The sequence below is a fragment of the Thunnus thynnus genome, chromosome 20 (assembly GCF_963924715.1).
Source record: "Thunnus thynnus chromosome 20, fThuThy2.1, whole genome shotgun sequence".
Taxonomy (NCBI): domain Eukaryota; kingdom Metazoa; phylum Chordata; class Actinopteri; order Scombriformes; family Scombridae; genus Thunnus; species Thunnus thynnus.
The window spans coordinates 5,299,515-5,325,307 of NC_089536.1; the positions used below are offsets into that span (position 1 = coordinate 5,299,515).

Consider the following 25,793-nt stretch of genomic DNA (forward strand, 5'->3'; position numbering starts at 1 on the left):
AATCTTGGATAGTTTTACCTCTTGAGGCTTTTAAAAACTATTCAAATTAAATAATGTGAAGGATGTGAATGTGAAAGGAACATCACTTTTACACTAAACATGTTTCATGTATTTTTTCAATGTTTTAAATGTTTTTTGCATGTTTTATACACCTTAATCCAAGTGCTTAAAGGTATACTAAGCAGGATTTCCCTAAGAAGCAATGTAAGGACTCATACTTAAATAATCCCTCTCAATCATCACTAATGACCCACTATAAGTGTGTGGAGGTGGCATTTATCCACAGAGACTCTGCCCTCTGCTTGTATTTTCTCATTTTCTTATTATTTTGCTGAATTCAGGAAGTTTCTGGACGTCAACCTTTGGGCAGTGGCTGTGTTGCTCCCGGCCAATAACAGCACGCAGGTGTGAGGTCGGGACTCGTAGCGCAGCAACTAGGTTACGTCACTGTCTCTGTCTCTCTTTTCTGCTCTGCTCTCTGTCTCTGTGTCATGGACGTATAAAGAGCTGCAGGTCTGTGTGTCTGTTTGACTGGGGGGGGGGGGGCTGAGCTGCACACACACACAGAGCAGAGAGGCCACAGAGGACAGGATGAAGCTCTGCATTACCCAAAGCCAGGCCCGCTCATCCAGGAATTGGCCCTCCCAGGAGAAATCAGCATCAATGCCGTTTTAATGCACAGGCTTACTGGGGCTCAAGCCCCGGGCCCGATGACGTGACAGGGCCCCTGAGGCTCGGAGGAAAAAAATAAAAATAAAAATACTAAATAAAAAAACTCCTGTCTCGTTGGTACGTTTTTTTTGTCCATTTGCGGTGTCTAGATTTAGAGCAAAGTGAGACATCCGTCTACGTGTTTAGTATCTCTGCCACTGCTGAGCGGAAACTGGAAGTGTGGTGTTTGTTTTGTTGTCTGCAACAGCTGCTATTTATGGCCTTTACACTTTTGTTTTCACTCTTTATAAATCTTTCTATCGTCTCTTTCTGTTTCTAATAAGCTTATTCAAACCTCTGAGCAGGAGGTCTGAAAGTGGCTAGCTGTTAGCATGCCAGCCGGCTAACAATCACAACATTAAATTAAAACATTAAATTAACACAGAATTACGCTTGACTTAACATTGATGTCATTGGAAAATGACTTTGTAAGAGCCCTGGACTACCACACTAATCAAGGACTTTGCTACTCATAAAACCAGGAGGAAGATGTTTTGAAGGTAGCAACGGACCTCAGTTGTTTCATCTGTTAAGTGTGTGTGTGTGTGTGTGCGTGTGCATGTGTGTGTGTAAGCACACATATGTGTGTATTATGTGTGAGAGAGATGACCTTTGTTGTTTTACCCTACCTACCTGCGAGACAAATTTTCCTTTGGTGACAATAAAGTTAAAATTGAAGTTGAAACTTGCAACTCAAAGATATATTCAACCTGAGACAAAGGCATAGTGAATAAAAAATGGTCACAAACCACAATGTTTGGGACAAATTCTGCCTGGTATTGTAGTCTTTGAGCCACAGTTAGTCAAGGTTGGGAACAACACAAAATTGTATTGATATTGGAACTGCGAGTGATACATATCTCATTCTACGTGATGATAACATCATATTTTTTCATTGGCTTGTTTGCTACAAGCACCAAACTGGTGTTCGAGTGAAATGAATGCCACGGCTCAGCCTGTGCATTGGGTTTGATTTGTGAACTCTGTGACAGGCGTGCCATGCCCACCCACATCGGCGCGATGTCAAGACACGGATATTTATGGCCGAGAGGTTATGCACCCAAAAGGCACAGTTGACTTAAAACATGAGCGAGGAAGATGGCAGAAAAAAAGACAAAAAGCGACAGTAATTATTACTCTGAAGGAACGAGGACGCTCCATTTCAGACGCTTGTGGCTGAAATACAGTGAAACTGCATATTAACGACAAGCATATATGAGTTTGACATAGTGAACATTGTGGTCATGAGTTAGAGCAACATGTAGCCTCCTCAGGTTTCAAATGGGGGTTGGTGGGCCTTTCCAGTGCAGATTCAGCGGGAACAAGCTGTAAACTAAGTGCTGTCAACCTGCAAACGTTATACCTGCCATACTGTAAGGCTTCAGTGTGCTTCAAATGAACTAGTTCACACAAAGTGTCGTCCAAACCAGTCTTAAAGTGTTTATACCTGTTCTGAAAAGCCACAGTCGAAGGCCTGCTGTCATAGGGTAAAATGTGATGAATCATACAACGGGAATAACAGCACACACTTTGGGACAGTCTCAAAGACATTTATAGTGTTGTACCAGTTGTACCGTGCTGCAACTACCACGGCTTGAGGCTGAAGCCAATGTGGAAGTAAATTAAAGTTCAATGCCAGTAGCGGCCACTAGATGCTGGATGCTGACTCCAAAAAATGTCTGGCTCCAACTGACTCTGATTCAAAAAGTGTAAAAATATTGCTCCGTTAAAAAGATTTGAAGATTTATAGTAGCTTTGATGTCTGTCGTGTGGGTGTTGATTGACAGCTGTGATTGACAGTTGGCTCACCTGCTGCTCTCCTCGGCTCTGGGACTACTGTTGCTATATTTTGATAAGTTTAATGTTACTTGATAATTATACCTGCCCTGTTAGTACAATTTAGCTAACGTAGCTAACCTTAGCCCATGTGTGCACCGCTCGGTGTTCCCAGTAAGCTAACGTTAGCTTGGGTCTGAGGTAGCGGGGCATGTTTCACCTCTCACTCCTTATTTGGAAGGTCATGTCTCCGAACGGAAAAGATGACGACCGACTGTAAGCAGCAACTCTGGGCTTCAAACCAGCTGCAATGCAAACCAAAAGGTGAGAACACACCTCACTATGTCAACGGGTTGTACACAAAAACACTGACAGAAGTAGTTGTATCAAGTTTCCAAAAATGGAGCTGGAGAGAGAAGTTCAAAATGTTGCTTACCTTCACATCTTTGCACACCTGAAAGTTGGGTAAGTTGTCAAATACAGGCCTGAAATTCCAACATCGGAAACGTGGTTTTAGTCGCTGTTCGACCATCCAAAAAGCACTTTATCTGAAGCGTACTGAGATCCTTAATGTCAGCCGGGGATTAACAGTGTCATTCATTACACACCAAATAGAACCTGGCTCATTTTTTTATATTTTATCATCAGTCATGTTCTTTAAGCCAGCTAATGATTTAACAGTGTAATCTCATAATCACCGCCACCTCTTCCCTTTCACAAAATATCATCTGCTTCAATTGAGAGCTCTGGTGATACCGTTAATGAAGACATGTTAAGACATCCGCTGATGTGCCCGTCTATCACGTCTAAATCTGTCGGCCCACAGAAGCCGTGTACAAGCCAACTGCACTTGCTTTTACTACATTCTTTTACAGTCATCAAGATTTTACATCAGTATCCAGTTGCAGCACAGGTCATGTCTACAAGTTTGAAGGAGATTATAATTCACTATTTATAACTTCTGCTCGCCCAGACTGACTTAAAGGCAGCAGCAGAAAGTTTAAATTGGTTCCTGAGACATCATAAGATAATCACAAATGTTCATGTTCTTCATCAGAAAGGTTCGGACATGCAGATTAAAAATGCTTCACGCTGCTCAGAATATCTGCATCCCCCCCACCCCCCGACCCCCCGCGTGTTTAGCTTCATGCCTGACCACATGAAAACCACCTGATCTGCTAATAACAGTCTCAGGAGAAAATGAAAGCTGATTGTGCTTCAACAAGGTGATGGCTTGGGGGCTCTAACCGGAAGCAAGGGAGAGCAGAGCAGCAGAGGAAGTGGTGACTCCAGCCGGGGGTGTATAGGGGGGGGAGTGGGCACGCCTGGCTGGCCGTGGCGGCCGCGGTGTCGCTCACACTGTGGCCCTCTCGCCACCGGTGTCAACACTGATGACTTCAGCGCGTGCCCTTGTTAGCTCACCTTGCTAGGAGAAACACAGGAAGTGGGATTAGAGCAATGACAGTGTCGAGGGGGGGATAACTGTGTCATACCTGCACTGGAGGGGCTTTCATCTATTAATGTGTGTGTGTGTGTGTGTGTATCTTCACACACGTGCAGCTGCTAATACCTCAGGGTCATCTGTTTCATTTGTGTTTATGAAGCAGATCCTCCGTCCAGGCTGGTTGACCGGTGACGGACAAACAATCCACTAAAAGGTCTTCAAGAGCAGAGACTTGTGCATGACGGCAAACCAGTTTCTGTTTCATGCAGAGTCGGAGCAAATGAGCTGTGATTTGTCACGACGGCACAACGGGAAGCTTTAGCAATCGCAGCGAACATTTGTGAAAGTTAATTTTGCATATTTGACTGGAACTGAAACCTTACCTGACCTGTTTCTGAGGTGTTCTGCTGCCACAAATGCTGACTTCAAACACCAAGCAGGTCAAAATAAGTTAAATCACATCTGGTTTGATATGTAAAGTGTTATGAAACTTATTAATTTTGTCTTAACTTGCTAACACACAAGGCCTAATAACTCCAGGCTTGTGCTGGGAGATTGTGTAACGTCTTAAAGGAAAATTCTGGTATTTTTCAACTTGCTTCCTCTTTGTGTTCCCATTAAAACTTTTAACAACTTCATTGTAGAGTTTTAGGAATCAGGTCCTGACCTTTCATAAAGTAAAAAATCTGCTTCACTGTTGAGATTCTGTTTCCTTTATTGTATTATTGTGACAGACTTGCTAACCTCTAGATAAGCATGTTATTACTAGATATTATATACTTTTTTAATTGGTTATAATTAACAACAGCAACAAAAAAAAGAAAGCAACAAATACATTATCAGTTACACACATAAACAGCAAATCAGAACATGTTTTCTTGATGGATAATCACATCCTGAATCAATTTTAGAAAAGTCAAGTTGAAGTTTTATGTCCTAAAAACACATTTATTTTGTTTTATTGATTAACATCCATTTTAAAGACACAATTATAACAACCATAATAGCACAAAAAGGTCGTTAATCTTGACCTCACACAAGCAGCGCTTATTATACAAGTATAAAAAAAACCCCAAAACGTTGAACGGGTTTCAGTGATTTAAATGGGGAATGAAAAATGATTCAACCTGCCAACTGGTTTATAGTAACGAAGAACTGAGAAAGTAAAAAAACGGATTTCCCTCCTCTCGAAATGTCCTGCGACACAAAGAGTTAACAATGTTTTACGTAGGTTTTGACCAAATTACAAAAAAATCACCATTTCTTTAACGAATAAGCTTTAACTTCAGAGAGAACTGGCGAATAAATGTTTACAAGTCGACCAATGAATCAGACAGAAAAAATAATTCAAACCTCCTTAAAAATGTGGTTTACAAGCTGAAAGAACTTCTTATAAATCCTATGTGCAAAATATAAATGTATTGATAAATTATAAAGTCAATTTAATATCCAACATGCGCAGTCTGTAAAATATTTGTCAGATTTACAGTGTTATAGTTAAATTATCGCCTAATTAATTAGTTTCATTTCAGCCCCTCGCAGATCACTTTACTAACTCTGCATCATATAATTGCATTAATTATACATAATGTGCAGATTACTAAACGAAAATGCACACAGATATTTCCAACAGGGACCTTTATACTATTTATTTGTCAATTTATTACACTTATTTTTTACTGATTTTCATTTCTTGTGGAGTCGTTTTTAAAAAAAAGAAAAAAAAATATTATCGATATTTTTAAATATCCTTTAAAAGCAATTACCACATTCCTTTTTTTGGTGCGTGTGATTTGTGTTGAGCGACTCAGTGAGAAGGGGGATGTCTCCTTCATATCTGGAGCCTATCACGTCCTGCCTCTTCATCAGACACACCTCCAAAGTCGCTAAATGTATATATCATAGGTTAGAAAACTGAGCATGTGTTCGAGTCACTGGTAGCGACTCCACACGTCAAAAAAAAAAGACAAGACAATCATCCCACTCGGGTAATAAAAAAAAAAGTTTGGTGAATAGTCTAATGAGTGAGTGTGAGGGAGGATATGTTTATATTTTTGATTTAAAGGCTTTGAAGACGAGACATTCAAAGTTGATGTTATGTCAGTGCGCAGCGAGAGACTAAAGCATTAAAGTCATAGGTGAGGATAAAGTCCAGACTGTGCTGTTTTTTGTGATATTTTTTTTTCTTTTTTCTTTGTACATGCTGTTATTCAGTTGGACGTGAGAGCGGGGGACTTATGACATTACGCACAGACCGGGAGCGGGGCTGCAAATGGGCGGCATAGGTGGCAACCTCTACCTCAGCATGTTGAATGGGACTGAAACGCAAACTTTCGCTAAGAGCACCGACATCACTAGTCACCTCCACCGCGGCAGCAAGGAGCTCGCCGAGTTTAAAATGGGGATTCAGGACGCGAGGTTTTACTACACGGACTCAGTTCAAAGCGGGCAGGACGCTCTGGCTCTGCCGTACCACTCGGAGCAGACGGTCGGAGGGTACGGAGCGCAGCCCGGCAGGTTTTACGCACAGACCCTCAGCAGCTGTCCGTACGGCGGCGTGAGGTCGCCGCCGAGAAGTGGGGCCGGGCAGGGTTACATCCCTACGGCGGGAGACGGCTTTCCCACGGGCGCTAAAGACGTATATTCTCCTTCTCCGGAGAATTACCCTGCGAGCTTTCAGCACGGTTACCAGCGCCCGCCTCTCTACCCTTTACCTGGGCTACAGGTGTGCGGGAAGACTCAGGCTCTGCTCAATAACTACCCGCTGTGGGCCAAGTTCCACAAGTTCCAAACCGAGATGATCATAACCAAACAGGGGAGGTAAGTCTGACACACAAACATTACATCCCCCTCTTATCATCCCACGCTGATAAAAAGATATTGATTGAATATCACTTTTATGTTCAGAAAGAATGAGAGGTGGGTTAAACCGCGGGTCCCTTTAGCTCGTAGTTTTTACTCACTTTCTGCTTTACTCAAACTACATGACAGAATTGTGCCACAATTCCAGTTAAAGAACAGTTTTCCTGACAATTAAATAACACTTTACGGCCTTGTTGTGCTCTGATCGCCAATTGGAGGTTATAGTTTACTCAAAGCTCTTGTTTGACTTCGCATCAGTGGTCAGGTGATGAAGGTGTTAGCGACTTTTTATTTTAGGACGATGAGAATAACATCTGGACTAAATGCATAATAGATTTCCCACTTTTACTGTTTTTTATTTTGCGCATAAATTGGTGAGCGGAATCACCAGTTAATAGAAATTAAATTGACAAGAAAATATACAGGATACAGTAAATTATTTCAAGGATAAACAATATAATCTGCAGTTTTAATTGGCGTACAGAATTTGCTCTCAACTTTCCTTCTTGACAAATTGCACGAAATCTAAAATTTGCTCAGGGCAACAGTTGTTCAGCAGCCAAAGAAATGATGAAGTGGAGCCAACATCAGTTGCTGGAAAACATTTTGACACCTCTGCTTGACCTCAAGAGGCACTGGGGCCCCTTCATTTTAACACAGCAGGCATTTAACGCCAACAAGCGGGCAAATCAATTAAGTTTGACCCCTTTTGTAATTGGAAAAAAGTTCACATTATCACTACTTTCCTCAGTCACTGGACGCACTTCAAAATGAATCTTTCCTCGCCATTAATTTGGAAAACACACACTCTCCCCTCCTGTAATTATAACACTGGTGTTCTTTTGTTCGACAAGATCAAATCAGTGACAGATCAAGTTATCTATCACACTGAGAGGATGACATATAAAAGCAGAGGTGATGAAGTGAGACATAAACTTTTTCGATAATTCAACCTCAGCGTGTAGGCGGATTTAGAAACGGCGATACTGAAATTGAGAGTAAAACACATCTTTTTTTTAAAAAAGCATTTTTGTTGGGGCAGGTTTCTGCACAGCACAGAGCTCCTTGATCTTAGAAATGGGGGGGAAGAGACGGCGCTGCCGGGGCTCTGCTGATGGGTCACCGAGCATTAAGATGCAGCCACGTCGATGAGGATTAAATATGCGACACTTGTGTTTGACAGAAGGTTTCAGGCCATAAGTTTCTCATGGCTCGGATCTGTGCACAGAAAACAAGTGCGCTGTCATATAATAGGACACTGATATTTCCCAATGATTTTACTCGGCTTGTCAGCTGAAGCCCCATTTTTTTTTATGAAATCGACTTGAGTAAATATTATAATTCAAAAATAAGCTCATAATGATTTCCTGGTGACATTTTCGTTGTTGTTTTGACACATTTTTGTGTGTTTTGGAATTAACAGATTAACAGTTTTGGAATATGAATTTCAATTTGTAAGCTGCGTGTTACAAGTCCTGCGAAATATTCCCCTTTGACCTTCATGGCTTCTTTACTCTCTGGTTGACTGCTGTAGGTACACCTGCTGTCAGAGCTATTTCCAGTGCAGTTAAAAATTCATTTTTGAAAGCCAGAACTACTTTGAAGTAGATTCTTGAGAAGATTTCTGACTTTTTTTTAAAAAAAATTTCCAATTAGACTTGTGCAAAAATAAAAAAAAAAATACCCTGCATATGTAAGAAACTTAGTTTCTATATTAGTTCAATACATTTCCGTTGTTGCATATGTTTAAACCTGTTACAAACTTTAGAGTGTGTGCAGATTTTATGAGTAATAGGAATCATTTTAGGAGTCAGGTGTTGGCGAAAGCAGATATAGATAGTTTCAGGTGTTTATGGTGTAAATTTGTATTTAATTCACTTATTATTTTTCTCAGTGTGTGTGTGTGTGTGTGTGTGTGTGTGTGTGTAACCTGGCAGACTGGTGTCTAGACTGTGTCCGTGTCAGCTCATGTAATTAAAATACTCGATACAGTTTTCATTTTAAATCCCCTCATTTCAACATATCCTCAGAGCAAAGACTGTAGGGAAACATACAAACACACACATTTGTTCCCTTTTCTACACAAAAGTGTCAGCTCTACCCGCAATAACATGGGCGCGGAGGTGTTTTCCTTCCACTTCTGACAAAAAGAAAATTTTCATGTTATGCAAAAACCACAAACCTCATATTAGCAAAATTTCAAATCCTGCCAAAGAATATGCCTTTTATCTTATCTCCCCCCCCCCGACATGTGCATCTGCAAGCACCCAACGCACCAAGCGATGAAGGTGCCAGATAACAAATAATAGTGATAATAAACATATATTAATACTAAAAAAACAAAACAAAAACTCCTGACAGATTTTTGGAGGAGTTAAGAAGAGGATACGGATGGTTTTTCAATATCAGAGGCACTGTCCTTCTTAAATTTTCATCTTGGGTTTGGGCTCCCACAATAATTTTGCAGTGATTTCATGAGCGAAGTCTGAGGGTCTGCAATGTTAATCAAAACCCCGGCATCTAGAAGAAAGAGTGAAAGAAACTCTAGAGAAAAGTAGAGAGAAGGGTCAAACACCACTGAGGCTTTAGATGGCCATGCTGAGAGGGGTGAGGCGGCTTTGAAGTTCAGGAAGTAAAAGACTAGATTCTCTTTTTTTTTTTTTTTTTTTTCTGCTGCTTTCTTCAGCCTGCACTCTGTAGCTGGTAGACGCCGGGTGTACAGCCTGACAGATCTCTCAGAAGTTTTGCTCATGTACCACACCTGGGGCTTTGAAATCTAGAGACATTTTCATGGCCTGTAGCAAAGGGAAAGGCGCGCAGGGTGGTGGTGGTGGTGGTGGTGTGGGGGGGTGAGGGGGGCGAATTCATCTCCACCTCTCATGAGCTAAATTCAGATCACCAACACTATAGTCGATGCCATTTCAGAGTCCTCTCGGCCTACGTTTGACTCGCGTATGAAGGCAAAGTTCATCGAGACAGCGCGCAGCAGGATGTGGAGGTAAATAAAAACACAGCGCGGTTATTGTTGTCTAGAGCTCAAACAAATGAAAGAAGAAGAGAAGCAGAGAGAGGCCTTTCAGCTGCAAAATTAATGGGATTTTCTGATATAGTAAAAAAAGAATCAAGTGAGTAAAGTTGAAAAGAGAAAGTGAAGCTTTTTCCTTCATTCATTTGTTTCACCAAAGTACAGATCCTACACACCTGGCATGGTCTTAGTTGAGATATGAGTCAAGAGGATGTACTTTTCCCTGCCGTGGTTTCCAAGAAGCATATACTTTTTCTTTTATTTGGCCAGAAAAGTGCCACACACTTAATATTTCACAAGTCATGGGAATGTGGTTGTGCGTGTGATTCTCGCTGACCATATATGTTCGAGGAAGGAGATAGGACTGACTAAGTTCTTACCACACAAACACCTTTCAGGGAAATAATGCAGAGTTAAACATCAGACTCAGAGGAACCATGCTCATCTGCTCTCTCTGCTCCACTGAGTCCACATCATGACATGTAGCAGTCTGATGTCTGGTGGTAGTTTTTCACAGAGGAAATTATCCTTTGATTTTTTTTAAAACATTTTTTTTTTGGCTTCCTAAGAAGAGTAGGTACTTATTACATGCTAATGCTATGAGTGAAGCAATCGCAGAAAAGCAGAACTGCACAATTATTAGCATATATGAGCATTTTTACATCCCCAGATTTGTAGATAGTGACATTTTTTTCTTACAAAACATGTATTACAACATCTACTCTATGAAATCACGACCAGCGCATCATTTAAAAAAGATTTAGTATTTTTTAAATGGCGTGCAGCTGCTCAGGTAAGTCATACAAAGTGAAAAATGCTCAACGTTCATGTATAGCGATGAAGAATCAAGTTTCTTTCCAAAGTACATATGTCATATTTTGGAAATGATCGCTTCACATTACCAAGGAAATTAGAGTGGGCGTCTTTTCTACTGTGCCTGGCTTCAGACATTTTAATACTCAATAAAACAGTAATGTTAAATATGTTAATGATCATGTCAGTGGAAAAAAAATCATCATCACACACGCTGTAAGGTGCCGTTTTTAGGAATATTTGGAAGTGCTGTATATTAATTATCTTTCTGTGTGTGTGTGTGTGTCTCTATCTGAAAGCAGAAGTGGGACTATTTCAAGGTTTTGACAGTATGACTCGTCGCTTCCTGTTCAGCTGTTTATGTGTGCATATGCAGCTTTTCGCAGAAACATCTAGTACCAATATTTTCAGATAGCTAAACAAGAGCTTCCTCTTATCGTGCAAATAACTTATTCTAATAAATGAGCGGTGAAGTCCACCACGTTTTCGAGCCGCAGGCCAGACCCTGCTGCCCCCAAGGGGTTATTTTTCACTGGTGTTTCTCTATATTTGGTTTCTTATAGGGTTAATAAAAAACTCTGAGGCTGAGTGAAAAACGTGCTGCTGATTTGTGTTTGATTCATTAGATGCAAACTATGAAGGCTTTCGTCTTGCCTGCAAGCTTTTAGCGTCAAGAAGTCCCATGAAAAGACCAAAACTAACAATTAATTGATCCCACTAAGAAATAATGTCTGTGTATCCAAAGCCTGATGTGTCTTCAAGCTTCATTTTGTCCAAAAACTATTAAAAACACATCAGTGAGCCACACCGTTGCACTGAGTGGAATGTTCCTTCATTACCATGAACACAGACACTGAAGTTTAATTTTAAATCAATCCCACACACACACTGTCATGCTGCCAGAAATACTCACTACAGCACCAAATATGAGTTAATCTGCTGCTGAAAATAGTCCCCAACAAATGCACCTTTTCCTCTGGTTTGAGTAATGTTTGCTACAAATCTACAGAATCCGGCTGTTTTATGAGATAACTGAGCATTTTCAAACATTTATTTATATATTTGTGCGCCATTTTTAAAAATGTCTTCAGTAGGAACCAACCGGCATGAGGTTGAGTAGGGAAGTTGGAAAATATAAAGAGACGGACTAACATGTTGTTGGTTTCGGTTTTTTTTCATTTGGATTTGTTGTCATTAATAAATATATAGCCAGCCTGGCTCTACATAAGGCATGAAGCATGGAATCAATCCCACGGTGCAACGGTATCAGATGACATTCTGCACTACAAAAAAGAAATTTCAACATCTCTAGTCCATGAGTCCTACAGTGTCCTCCAAGACATGCAAATAAACAAAACACGTCTTCATCAATGTTACAGCACATGTGCAGCATTTACAAAAAAACACGTTGCATATACAGATAACACAACGTAAGTCTTTCCAGGGGACACTTTAAAGGTGCAGTGTGTAGGATTTAGTGGTATCTAGCAGTGAGTTTGCAGATTGCAACCAACTGAATACCCCTCCCCCTCCCTTTCCACGTGTAGGAGAACCTACAGTGGCCGTAAAACTCGCAAAAACCATGAAAGGCCCTCTGTAGAGCCAGTGTTTGGTTTGTCCCTTCTGGGCAACTGTAGAAACATGGCTGGCTGCGTGGAAGAGGACCTGCTCCCTGTGTAGATATAAAGGCCTCGTTCTAAGGTAACAAAAACACAACGATTCTTATTCTCAGGTGATTGTACACTAATTAAAACACACTTATGAATGTTATATTCCATTTCTGCCAAGTCTGTTCCACTAGATGCTGCTAAATTCTCCACACTGCACCTTTAAAAGCGGCGAACACGTCTGGACACGCTTGTTGTTGCCACAGTTTGTGTCTCATGACGTTATTGAGGTTAACTGTCTGTCAGTGGTTTTGGAAGGAGCTAAGATGCAAGTGTTATTGGTTTATTTTGACGTTGTGATCGCACGTCAAGATGTGATGATAATTTTTAAGCATCCTCTGGAGACACTTCTGCGGTGCATGTGTTGTCAAACTGATGAATTTGCTTTTCTCTATTTGTTTGTTATTCGTTGAGCTCTCAGGGCCACCGTACAATTCCTCTGCAGTGAGTCAATACAGGAGCAGGGATTGTCCGTGTTAAAGAGTGCTTGTGTCCGGCAGCAGCTGTAGACTGGCATGTTTTCGTCACAGATGATCAAGCGTACGCACGGTGACAAAAACTGGACCTGAACTCCTGTCCAGATGAATCAGCGGGTGCGCTCATGTAGAAAAGTCCTCTCCCTGGTGAATAACCAGTTCCTCTCCTCTCAAGCTTCTGCCTTGCATCCCCAGGACAACCCCTCCACCCCTCCCTCCCTACACTCCACCCTCTGCTCTTTCCTTTTCCCTTTCTCTAACCTCTGTTTCCCCCCCGCGGTTTCCCCTCCCGCGCCCTATGTCTACACAACCCCCCTCCTCTCTCTGCAACATCCACACAGTTTATTTTGATTTTTTTAAATGTCACCACCACTGGCACTGTCTCTGTATTACTGGCTGGTACACCACACTCGTCTGTTTCTATGGTATTTAGTCTGAAAAAGGACTACAGTTATGAGTATTCATGTGCGTATACACCTGGATCAGAGACTGCCAGCCGTTTGTCATTACTATCATGTTTCTGGTGAATCAGAGTGGAGCACTGGCAAGTTGGTCTGTCTGATAGCTGTAGAGTTGCAGGTTTGATTCCAACTGGTGCCCAAGCAAGTCCATGTATTTGTATATCAGCCTGCTGCTAAAGAATTTGCTAAAACAATAGAAAAATACAGCAAAAGAAGATTGAGCTGTTTTTCTTGTGGTTGTAACAGCCTCATAGAAATAAAATGCTGCATGCGTCAAACTGTAGTCAGAAAGCAGCTACTGTACCCTTTCCTTACCACACCGCCACCGCACACACAATAACTGCACGCTAACTTGATGTTGTCTGATGTGTTTTGTGTTTTTCAGCTTCTCCTGGTGAACTCTATAGTTACCGCCCTCGCATGCAAATACCACTCTGTGTTGTGTTTTCTATGGTTTCGCCCCCCCCTCTCCTCCCCTCCCCCCCCGGCAAGTTTTGATTTCCCATAAAAGGCTGTAGTATAAGTGAATCGACAATATCAGTGGAGCAAAAACGATAACTACTCATCAACTTTCTAGATTACTCTCGTCAAGTGTAGGTGGATTCATTTTCATTTGCAGAACAGCCTCTTTCTGTTTTCACTTGTATTAAAACACCAATGGAAGAAGAGCCCTCTCACCTGTTCTTTGCAAGCCACTAAAGAGCCGCTGCCACGATCATGTTTCACCAAGAACTATGATTGATTGTTAAACTGGACTCGCCATGTAGCCAAAAAGACCCAACTGGGACCTATCAAGGCAGGGTTTTGTCTTACCACTGGAGGGTAAGAAGAGTGTGTGTGCTCAGTCCACAAGCATAAAGAGTATATTTGATCATGCGTAATATATTTTCAAAGAATGCAAATGCAAGCATTTGTTGACATTTGAAATCAAATTTATTCAACCAGTCAATCAAGGAGGGTAAAGATTTTTTAAAGAGGACATATCATGACCATTACCAGGTCTGTATTTATATTCTGGGGCTCTACTGGAATATCTTTGCATGATTTACAGTTCAACAAAACTCCTTATTTATCATATACTGACCATTTTATTCAGCCCCTCAGTTCAGCCTCTGTCTGAAACAGGCCGTTTGAGCTCATGTCTCTTTAAGACCCTGCTCCACTCTGTTCTGATTGGTTAGCTGCCTCTCAGCAGACTTCCTCCAGCCCCTGGAGGCTATGTAAACAAACAGTAGTAGTGGGATTTTGCTTCTTTTTGTGTGTTCTTTAATCAAAATATAAACCTCTCAGATACATCCACGCATTCCAGCTGATATCAGATACAAAATATGTGAGCAAACGTCATGTAATACGGAGCATGTACGAACAATCTGATGTCATTTTGATGGGGAAGTAACAGTAACATTGCAAACAGAGTGTCCAAGGGGGATGAAGCCCTGGCTTTTGACTTTAAGGCAGCATTTTTACATACGTTCACTCCAGATTTTGGACCTATAGACATCCAACATTATAACAATATGTAAATGACAGAAAATCTCAAAAAGCATGTTATTTTTCCTTTAAACTATTAGTATGTAGTAACACAGTCTATATACAATATGAGTATATGTATATGAGAAGTGTAATATTGTTTAAAATTTTTGTACTGGCTCCAACACCAACATGAAACTTTTTGATTTCAGGAATTTTAAAAGCTTTTTCTACAAAACTCTTTTTTTCATTTAGAGCTAAAGTCTTCAAATTTCAAACGTTGTCTGACAAGAACATTTCCTAGTCTTTTTAACTAGTCAAGCTATCAGCAAAATTATGATTAAAATCAGAAACTAGATTAAAGAAATAGTATGAATTTGAGCAAGTATTTGATGCTAGCTTTTGATACTTTGCTACTGAAAGATTTCGATCAGTATCAAGTACCAATATCTTATAGAAATAAAGAATAAACTATTCCAATATGACAGCTTGTAACGAACATATGACATCCAACTTCGAGGATTAATTGTGTCTTTAAATTGGTACTTTTGATGTATAGACACAAGCATGCACACAGTTTCAGGCAACACATACACAAAATATCTCATCAACACGGACATACCCTCCAGGTGCCTTACTAGCCTGCTAACAGTAGCCTCAAACACTTTCTCTCTTTACACACCTCACTTGTTTTTACACCACTAAATGACCAAAACGCTCCAGGGAGGAGGACACACTGAATCTAAATGAGATGAATTTCCATACAGACGAGTTAACAGTTTTTGTAGTTTATCTAGACAGCACTGCCAACATGTAGGGTTATCTTTTCTTGACATGCTCTATGTCTAACAAGCTGAATTATCATCATATGTTTAACCCTTGTTTATGATCAAGAGAACAGCATTAGCGTATTGAGAGCGATGATGAAATAGAGAAGATCTTATCTATTTGTTCCACCCACACCAAAACGTTTTAGAAAAGAGCGAAGGTGTTTCTGTAAGGGAAGGTGTTTTTCCTTTTTTTCATGACCAGTTGTTGCACTTTTACAATGACTAATTTAAGTCATGCCTGATAGAACATAGTTATATCTGTAATGACTCTTGAAAGGACTGGAGAACACTTACTAATACTAACAAAGTCTTTCAACTGATTTACGCTGAAACAGAGCGTTTCTAAGCAAATCCCTCATTCTGATTTTACAATCTAGCAACACACTTTAATCCAGCTTGGATTCAAAATGTACTCAAGGCAGGATGAGTAGTTTAAAATTAAAACTGATTGAACACAGCAATGGGATGGATGGATGGATGGAGGGTGGTGCCGGTTGCCTATCACTCATTACAGATGCTCCATAGCCTCAGGTGCTGTTCGCCAGTGAAAAAAAGCAGCTGGGCAAAATGTCAAACATGTTGCCCTGATTTATTAACACCAACTACACTCTCGTGACCTTATATAGACCCAGAGTGCAGCACAGATCCACATACAAGCAACGACTGCCTCAGTCCTCATTCAGTGGATCATTATTTGCTGTTCAGATACTGTGGACTGTTTACATTTAAACAAACAGTCCAACATAAAGAGAATGTGCTTATTTTTACAAGAGTTAGATGAGAAGATGGATACCACTCTCATGTCTGTCTGTTAAATATGAAATTACAGCCAGCAGCCACTTAGCTTAGCTTAGCTTAGCATGAAGACTGGAAGCAGGTGGAAACAGCTAGCCTGGCTCTGTCCTAAGACAATAAAATCCACCAATCAAAACCTCTAAAGCTAATTAACACATTATGTATCATTTGTTTAATCCATACAACAACCAAAGTGTAAAAAGGACAATTCATGGTTTTATGGGAGGTTATGTATGTGTCAAACTGTTTCTTGATGAGTCAATCTAGCTATTGCCTCCTACTTAGCTTGGCATAAAGGCTAGAAACAGGAAGTAACAGCTAGCCTGGCTCTTTCTGAACACATAGCCTAACTTTGCTGTCATTTTTACACTTCAGTTTTTGTATGGGTTAAACAAACAAGATATAATGTGTTCATTAGTGAGCTTTAGAGTTGCTGGTAGGTGGATTTTTTACTATGGGACAGAGCCAGGCTAGCTGTTCCCCCCAGCTTCCAGTCTTTATGCTAAGCTAAGCTAACCGGCTGCTGGCTGTAGCTTCATATTTAGCCTACAAAAGTGAAAGTGGCATCATTCTTCTCTAACTCATAAGTATAAATTAATAAGTATATCCGCTTTCTTGCTCCCAAAATGTTAAACTATTGCATTAACTTGGAAAGATGATGCAACTCGGTAATGTCTTACATCTTTTATGGGATGAAAAACAGTCAAAACAAGGTGGCAAATATGTGACTGGCTGACCCAGAGAATGTATTTACTGCTCATTTATTCTGTATAATGTAAAATGGGAACTAGTCAACATGGTTAGTAATGCTGAGGCAGTTTGAATGTTTCTCTGTAGATTGAATGTCAAGCGTAGACATGAATGAGCCACTGTAAAATGCCAGAAGTGTGTGTCCATTGTGGTTTTGTGTATTTGGTGCGTGTCTGTATTATGTGTGTGTGTGAGAGAGAGAGACAGAGAGAGAGAGAGAGAGAGAGAGAGAGAGTTTTTCTCTTGGTTTAACCCAGCCTCTCCTTCTCCTTCCCTGGGCCGTGGTGCCCAGGGACGGTATGACCTCCCGGTTACCTCGTCTCACTGAAGCCCTCCGTGATCAAAATAAGTTCAAGATGCAAAGCCCCGGCAAACAGGAGCAGCTTTAGAGGCATCTTTTATTAACAGCAACATTAAAAATTCACCTTCACTCGCCCCCTCTGTCAGCCATCCCCTCCACCTCACGTCTATTACTCACTACTCTGATTCTTTAGCTAGTGAAGCAAAGACAAACAGGGTCACCTCCCTGCTTTACTTACATTGCTGTCCTTAAAGAGCACTTCTTATACATCTGAAGTCACATCTATTTGTTCTTTTTGCATTTACTTTCATGTATAAGTTACTTTTCACTGATGTTTTGGAAAAAAATTAGTTTGCTTAGAAAGATATAGCTGGTTGGGGGAAGGGCTGTGGTCATTAATAATACTTTATGCTGGTAAAATGCTGCACAATCTCACTTGTACCTATATTTTATATCCCCTAAAATACAAAATACTTGTTTTTCTGCTGGCACTTGTCCAACTGTGAAAGAAAATGGTGTCTACATTTGTTCTTCATCTTTTTAGCAACAACTTACATGAAATTTTTTTGAGGTAACACAAAAATTAACGCTTTTGTTGAAACATCAAGGTATCTAAATTTAATGTAAATTTCAGCTTTACAGTGATGTTTGTCTTTGCAGTTCCAAAATATGCAGATATATGTGTACAAAAGGATAATGAATAATGGTTAAATGCTTTTTTACTTATCCAGGAGGATGTTCCCCTTTCTGAGCTTCAACATCAGCGTTCTGGACCCTTCTGCGCACTATAACGTCTACGTGGACGTGATTTTGGCTGATCAGCACCACTGGAGGTACCAGGGCGGCAAGTGGGTCCAGTGTGGGAAAGCGGAGGGTAACATGCCAGGTACGTTTCAAACTGTAACACATAACAAAACCCAAAGTAATGTGCTGTAATGAGGAATGGATTGACATTTTGATTTCTATTGCTGCTGTGTTTATGGCTATTAGAAACATTTCCATGATCAGAGAACATCATGCAAATATAAAACACAACTAAAGAGTGATACAGTAGGTAATATCTAGAATATGACTTGTATAGGGCTGCAACTAACAATTATTTTTATTATTGATTAGTCGTTTGGTTTCTAAAATGGCAGAATATGGTGAAAAATGTTTATCACGTTCTCCCAAAGTTCATGGTGACGTCCTCGAATGTCTTGTTTTGTCCACAACAACAAAGATATTCAGTTTACTGTCATAGAGGACTAAAGAAACCAGAAAATATTCACATTAAAGAGGCTGGAACCAGAGAATTTTAGCATTTTTACTTGAAAATCACTCAAAACAATTAATCGATTACAAAACAGCTGCAGATTAATTTAATGTTGATCGATTAATTGACTTGTCAATTAACTGACATTAATTTTTGCAGCTCTAAAAACTGTTTCCTACTCACCAATAGCAGATTTTTTCCTCTGTCATTCCTTTGATTTGAAGCTGAACATGCAGTTTGCAGTTTATTAGCATCACATCACTTGGAATTTGAGTTTTTCAGTCACCTCTCTCTGATATTTGGAGCCACCGAGTTGCTCAGTTTGTTTCTCAAGTGTTTTACTTCGAACCAACGTTATAAGTTTTTTTCCTAAACATTTCTAAACTTACCCTCAGTAGCCAGGAATAAAACAAACAAAAAGTATATCCTAATGTGTCCTCTTGGGGCTTCCAAAAGCACTGAACAGATGATCGAAGACTGATGGCTAATGTGTGAGAACCTGGACAGTCGGTGAGCTTCAGTGCACGCAACATGGAAGATCTTGAGGAAGTGGTTTCTTAAGCAATATCGTAGCAAACCTACACTCACACAGTAGGGAAACCAAGATGTGCATCATAATGCACAGTCGTCTGAGTCTAGAGGTTTTTGTGGACATTTTAATATTGCTTTTGCAGCTTCACTTTACAGACTGCAGGTTCTGGTTAAGTATTCCCCCAATGCTGTATGAGCCACAGCTCAAGTTTAGTGACAGAGTGTGTGAACTTGTTTATGTCTAGGAGAAACAGCACATTTACTTTATAGTAGATATCTGTTCACTAATGTCCACGTCTTTTATCTGTGTGTGCAGCCAATCCTCAGCTTTACTCAAACACTCACTTTAATTCATTTGGGAGTACGCCAGAAAAATATTTATTGGCTCCCAAATTCACAAGACCTGCACTTGTTTTAACTTATTTTGATTTCAGTATCTAATACAGTTCAAAGAAAACAGAAAACGCACAAAAATGTGAGATTATGTGTGCCTGTAGGTGTCAGATAAGCAGGAAGAGAGTAAAGAGTGTAAATTATGAGAAAATGTGGTTCATGTAAACAGTTTAAGAGAGTGTAAGATTGCTTAACTAACTTGATCCTAAGGCTGCAATATTTTCATCATTGATTGTACTGGGGTTTTTTTATTTTTTTGATGAATCTTTCAGTCTGTAAAACGTCAAAACGTCATCAGTCCGAAACCAAAAGATGTTCAAAGATGTAATGATATAAAACTGAGAAAAGCAGCACATTTTAAATAACAGGAACTTTTGGGTGTTTTTGCTTGAAAACCATTGAAACAATCAATTAACTGACTAATTGTTTCAGCTCTAATAACCTCATTGCAGCCTTAAGGCAGATGTTATTTGCTCCATCTCATAAAAACTCCAAACGCTCTGGTTCCATATGATGTAATACATTTAATAGCGAAAACTAGTAGGATTAAATCAGTTTTACCACCTTCATCGAAGCCTTTTGGAAAAACTTTGAGACTCTGAAACACTGAGAAAGACTAAATTGGGATATTTGTGAATATCATGATTGAGCACTTTCAGTACTTCAACTTCAGATTGATCACAGTTTCTCCAGCAAGTGTCTGAGCTGGTCGGGCACCACTTTCCCATAATCCACAGTGTCCAGAAGTATCTTTTTATTACTTAACATTTGAGCTCTCTTCAAGCACCATGTTTGCCTCCCACACACTGCTCCCTGAGTATATTGTATTCATTTCAGCCTCATATTTCTGCTTTATTTATACAGTGTTCAGATTCATGGACAGAAATATTAGATCTGTGATTACGTTTCTATCCTTATTTCCAGTTTGCAGCTACGTAAGAAACATGGAAATCTTTTTTTACGTCTGTTTCCATCTATGTGTCTCACTCCTTGTGCTGCTTTCCTTTATTCATTCATTCATTATTTCTTCCTGTTCACACCTCAGAAAGAAAAAAAAAAAAAAACTTAACAAAAGTAAGCCAACCAAAACGACATTTTGTGTGTGTGATTGATGATAACTAAACCACAATTATCTAAATGAGAGAGACTGTAAAGTGTTGTCACACATGTGCCAGGTGTTGTGGAAAGGTGACTGCTGATGTGCTAAAGTTGTGGAAACTGTGGTGAAACAACTTTACTGAATTAGATTTAATAGTGCAGTTATGTGGTGTGCTCATATAAGGTTACCAGGTCGTTGTGGTGACGCTGTGAAAAATCATGGTGCTGAGATTATATCCTGTAAGAAGAATGCATCAATTGTAAAAAAGAATGAGAACAATATTGTCTCTGTTGGCAGAAAATAGCCAGTCATCAACCAAATGTATGGTTTTTTTTTGTAATGAAAAAGTGTTACAGCTTCTCGCCGTCCTACTTATTAAGCTGAATCAACCACATGAAAGTGATTTTTACAGTCACTTGCATTGTGAAATGAATTTAAGATGAAGAATGTCGTCAAAGTCGTCTCATTGATGTGTGAAAATAAAAAAAATTAATAAATAACTGTGAAACTCAACCAGAGATAACAAGTTCAGTCAACTTGAGATATGTTCAATCACACTGACATCAGGTCGCAGTCAGATTTGCTTCCTATTTACATCTTCAAAGTCTGAAGAATCTTTAACATTAAGAATTTGTAACAGAGTCAAACCACCAATATGCAACAATATGCTATTAACAGAGACTTTGCTGTGACTCAGGAGGTAAAGCGGGTTGTCCGCCAATCAGAAGGTTGGTGGTTCCTCCAGACCGCATGTCAAAGTGTCCTTAAGCAAGATACTGAACCCTAAATGTGATTGTGTGTGTGTGAATGGGTGAGCATAGAAACATTGTGGCGTGCTTTGGGTAGGAAGTATCGCTCCTGAAGAGCAAGTTGGCACCTCGCATGGCAGCCTCTGCCATCAGCGTATGAATGAGTGAATGTTGGCAGGTATTGTAAAGCGCTTTGAATGGTCGATAACGGACGATATAAATGCAGTTACATTTACCATTCATGGAAGTAGGGACTGAATTCGATACAAACCTCCATCATGGTTTAAATTGTTTTTATTGCTATGAAAAGAAACAACCATGATTTATCTTAACATGTATTAAAGACACACAGCAAGTTTCCATCATGTATGTTGTCTTCAAACTACAGAAACAAAGCTCTCAAACAATGCATGCTGGGAAGTCTAATCATGTTTCTTGAGAAACTTAATTTAACGAGTTGAGCCGTACGTTCATGCAACTCCTTTCAAGTTAATTCATGCTTATCAGCTCTTAAGTGGCTGTTTTAAGTTGAATGAACTAGAAATTAGTAAAACTTACATGTTTAAATTAATGACAAAGGATCAGTTGATGCTGCTAAACTCCTGTATGATGTTTTATTCAGCTCTGACATTTTAATAAACATGCAGATTTACAGATTAGATTTATGCTTGTTTAAGTGACCACAAAATTCAACAATACTGTTTGTTTGTTTGTTTTAGATGTGACAGGAAATGTTTTAACACTTTAAATATCAATTGTAAGGTCATGGAGTCATGGTTATAAGTGTATCTTTGCTTTGTTCCCTGCAGGGAACAGGATGTACATGCACCCCGACTCTCCCAACACCGGAGCTCACTGGATGAGACAAGAAGTGTCGTTCAGCAAACTCAAGCTCACCAACAACAAAGGCAGCACCAACAACGTGGCACAGGTACTTTATCCTGCTCTTTGTCTTCTACTTGTGTTTTTTCTCTGTTTTCTCTAATATCTCTATCTATTTTAACAAAATCCAAACATCATCTTAACCCTGAGTCTAAGAGATTTATTCTCCCCTGATTCCAAAAATACCCAACACCATACACAGTCAAAGTGAATCACATTATTATATCAGATATTTGATATTATCAGTAAGCGACCTGTCTTTCCGGATGTCCTGACCTTCAATTCACCTTCAGATGATCGTGCTCCAGTCCCTTCATAAGTACCAGCCTCGTCTTCACATCGTGGAGGTGAAGGAGGACGGCACGGAGGACCCCTTCCTCTCATCCAAAGCTCAGACCTTCGTCTTCCCGGAGACTCAATTCATCGCTGTCACCGCTTATCAGAACGCAGATGTAAGTCACGTCGAGTGCATGAAACGCATTCTCTGAAAAGGGGGATGAGTTTTGAATGTGGAAAAATAGATTTTAAATGCATAAATACAGCATCAAGAGTGAAACCGTGACCGACTTCTTGGAAGGTTGGACTTGGAAAAAGCCTGAAAATAAATAAGTCTTGTTTTAAAGTCCTGTTTCACTAATTTGTTACATTTTCAAGTGATGATTTAGCATCTGTTACTTTATTTTCTTTTATTTACCGTCTTGATTTGGCACAATGGGGTCATAACACCATAACGACACCTCTTATAACCTCTATAACACCATATTAATGAGGTCTAGAGTTCAATCATTCATGTCAGAGCCATGTTTGAGATAGAAGCTTTGGTTAATGCATGCATGCATCAAAAATGCATACACACTAATTTACATTCCTACAGCTTACTGTAAGCGTTAGCATGGCTTATTATACAGTAGCTAAGTTCAACTAAGAGTCACCTCACCTCGACTGACCTGCGTGCTGCTCACCCCTCCCCAGTAGGTGCTGTAAACAGTATATCTTCGACAGCTGTTCACATACATTGTTTAAGCGTTGCTGTATGCCAAGATGAGATCCGCACTGTGTTGTATGCTATACTGTGTATGCCGTGAGTACTTATACTAGTGCCCAGTCTCAGGTTCTAAAGATGAACTCTTTCCAACAACAAGAAATTGCATGTTATCCTCATTAATTATTAGTCTCTGACCTCACTCTTTCTGCTCTCTTGTTTCTCTTACGTGGCCGCTCACTCCTTCTTTTTCCTATGCCTGCATTCTCTCATTGCCCTCCTCCTATTCCCCACACAGATCACTCAGCTGAAAATAGACCATAACCCCTTCGCTAAAGGTTTCCGCGACAATTACGACACGTAAGTAATGTGGAGAACAACTGTGTTTTATAAAGAGAAAATCATACAGTAGTAAATCTCCTTTTAAAGAGGGTAAAAGAACACATCACTTCATTTGAACCTTGAACCATAAATAGTGAGACTGCATCACTGCTGGTGCTTAAATGCCCCCGGCTGCTCACATCACCCTTTCAATATTGGCATAGATGCAATTACTGCGCAGCTCGAGCATGCAGCAGTGAAAGGGTGTGAGGGGCTGCTAGATGTTTGATAGATAGTTTGAGGTTTCAGCAGGAAATAACACCTTTTTTTTCTTCTTCTTCTCACACTCTCTTCTCTTCCCCTCCTGCCTAGGCTGTACGCTCCTCCCGACTCTGATCGCCTCACCCCCTCCCCTACAGAGAGCCAGCAGCTGCTGCCAGGGAGTTGCTACCCCCAAGGCTACCTCTCTGAGCAGTACATGAGCCCCCTGCCCCAGAGCCGCTTCTATGGCCGGGAGCCCATCGGTATGGGCCAGCAACACAAAGACCCATCCTCCAGCCCTGGTCCTCACAGCCGCTGGTACCTGCCTCCTCAGCAGGGTGTAGCCCCCAACCGGCTTGACTTCACTTCCTCCTATGAAGGGGACTTCTCGGGAAATGGTTTCTACAAGCCTTTCCCTTTGCAGACATCCGCTCACCATGCCCTTAGCTACTATCCAGACCATCCCTTTGCATCTACTAGTGTGTCTGTATCAGGGGCCACCTCGGCGGGCTGGAGTACCAGCCGGCCCACCCCTCAGTACCTCAGCCACCCCAGTAAACCCGGCCCTAGTCTGGGCTGGTTTAGACCCCTATCCTCCTCTTCTTCATCCTCGACGTCACCCGGCAACCCTAGGCTGAATCCTCCTTCGCTTCTAGAGTCTCTCCAGCCGCCCCTGCTGCAGGACAAGCCCAAAGACACTGGAGCTGTGGTGGGAGAGGAGCCCTGGCTCGAACCGCCTTCTGTGAAATCAGCAGACTCTGCAGACTCAGGCCTGTTTGAAGGCGGAAGCGTGGGGGACAACAAGAAGAGGAGAGTGTCACCATACACGTCCAGCACCGAAAACTCCCCGCCTCCGCGCAGTGGAGACATCTGCGAGAAAGACAGCAACAGCGATGCAGACTACTATGGCTATTACACCCACTGAAGACCTCACACATCACCAACCGCCACAATCTCTCCCAATGTCTTCCCACACCTCCCTCGTGGACGCATCAGTCTGTCCAGTCAGGTCATGATCATCATCCCAATTTTTGTTTTTTTGTTTTTTTTGTGCTGCAGACAATTACCAGAACCACATAACAGAACGTGCAACCTCATCTACTTTCACATCACAGCGTGGGGAGCCTATCTTTAAAGTCAAAGTGTCAAATGATTACAGAAGGAAGTTTCAAGGTTACTGTCAAAGTTAGTGTTGAACAGGAGGCCAAATGGATGTGACTGGTCCGGCGACAGCTGCCCTAGAGTCACATAAACACCAAATAGACATACAGACCTGTGACTTAAGCCTTTGAAACATCTGGATATTTCAAAAAAAACAAAAAAGATCTGCATATCTGCTTGCTGACAGATGCCTGCAGGGATTGTCTGTTCTTTCTGCATCAAACACTCTTTCTGTCTCTTTAGCTCTGTCTTGTCTCTTCCTTCTCACCCTCAACCATTCACACATCCTCTCACAGTATGCTCACGTTCATTTCCCCCTGATGATTCTCAGGGGAAATTATATTTCTCACACACACACACACACACACACACACACACACACACACACACACACACACACACATACACCTCTTCTCTTCAATCCGCCCCAGAGAGCTCCCACTAGTGGCGACAGAGAAGCATTACAGGTTGACAGTGCAGAGGCCACAGTGTCTGAGTAAAGTTATGTCAGGGTGTTAAGAGAGCTTAGCAAGCACATGTTCTGAAGTAAGGCCGCTAATCTGTTTCAACCCTGCTAGGACAACCTTTTCTGTGTAGGTTGCTGATAAGTAAATCAGCAACCACAGCAGAAATAGCAAGTCCTTACAGCTGGACGCAATCCAACATATCTCACATGTGTAAAGGAACAATTGTGGAATTAACGGATGGTTAATTTGATGAAATGTGGATTAATCATAACAAACCAACAAATGTTTAAAGAGAGGGTATTATAGAAGAC

The 25,793-nt window shown here is 40.7% G+C and overlaps 1 protein-coding gene and 1 long non-coding RNA gene across 3 annotated transcripts; both read left to right on the forward strand.

The window, feature by feature from the left end:
• The first annotated feature begins 2,546 nt into the window (after positions 1-2,546).
• LOC137172038 (uncharacterized) lies at positions 2,547-4,625 on the forward strand. 2 transcript variants are annotated; one of them, XR_010924866.1, is made up of 2 exons: positions 2,547-2,952; positions 4,092-4,625. It is a non-coding gene; the product is annotated as an uncharacterized lncRNA (long non-coding RNA). The 2 variants fall into 2 exon arrangements; XR_010924865.1 differs by having other exon boundaries at positions 4,095-4,625.
• A 1,004-nt stretch (positions 4,626-5,629) lies between these two features.
• tbx21 (T-box transcription factor 21) lies at positions 5,630-25,418 on the forward strand. The gene is made up of 6 exons (XM_067575615.1): positions 5,630-6,751; positions 18,113-18,267; positions 22,218-22,339; positions 22,584-22,742; positions 23,571-23,632; positions 23,966-25,418. The coding sequence occupies exons 1-6, from the start codon at positions 6,204-6,206 to the stop codon at positions 24,777-24,779; spliced, it is 1,860 nt and encodes a 619-aa protein (XP_067431716.1). The 5' UTR covers positions 5,630-6,203; the 3' UTR covers positions 24,780-25,418.
• Positions 25,419-25,793: the final 375 nt, after the last annotated feature.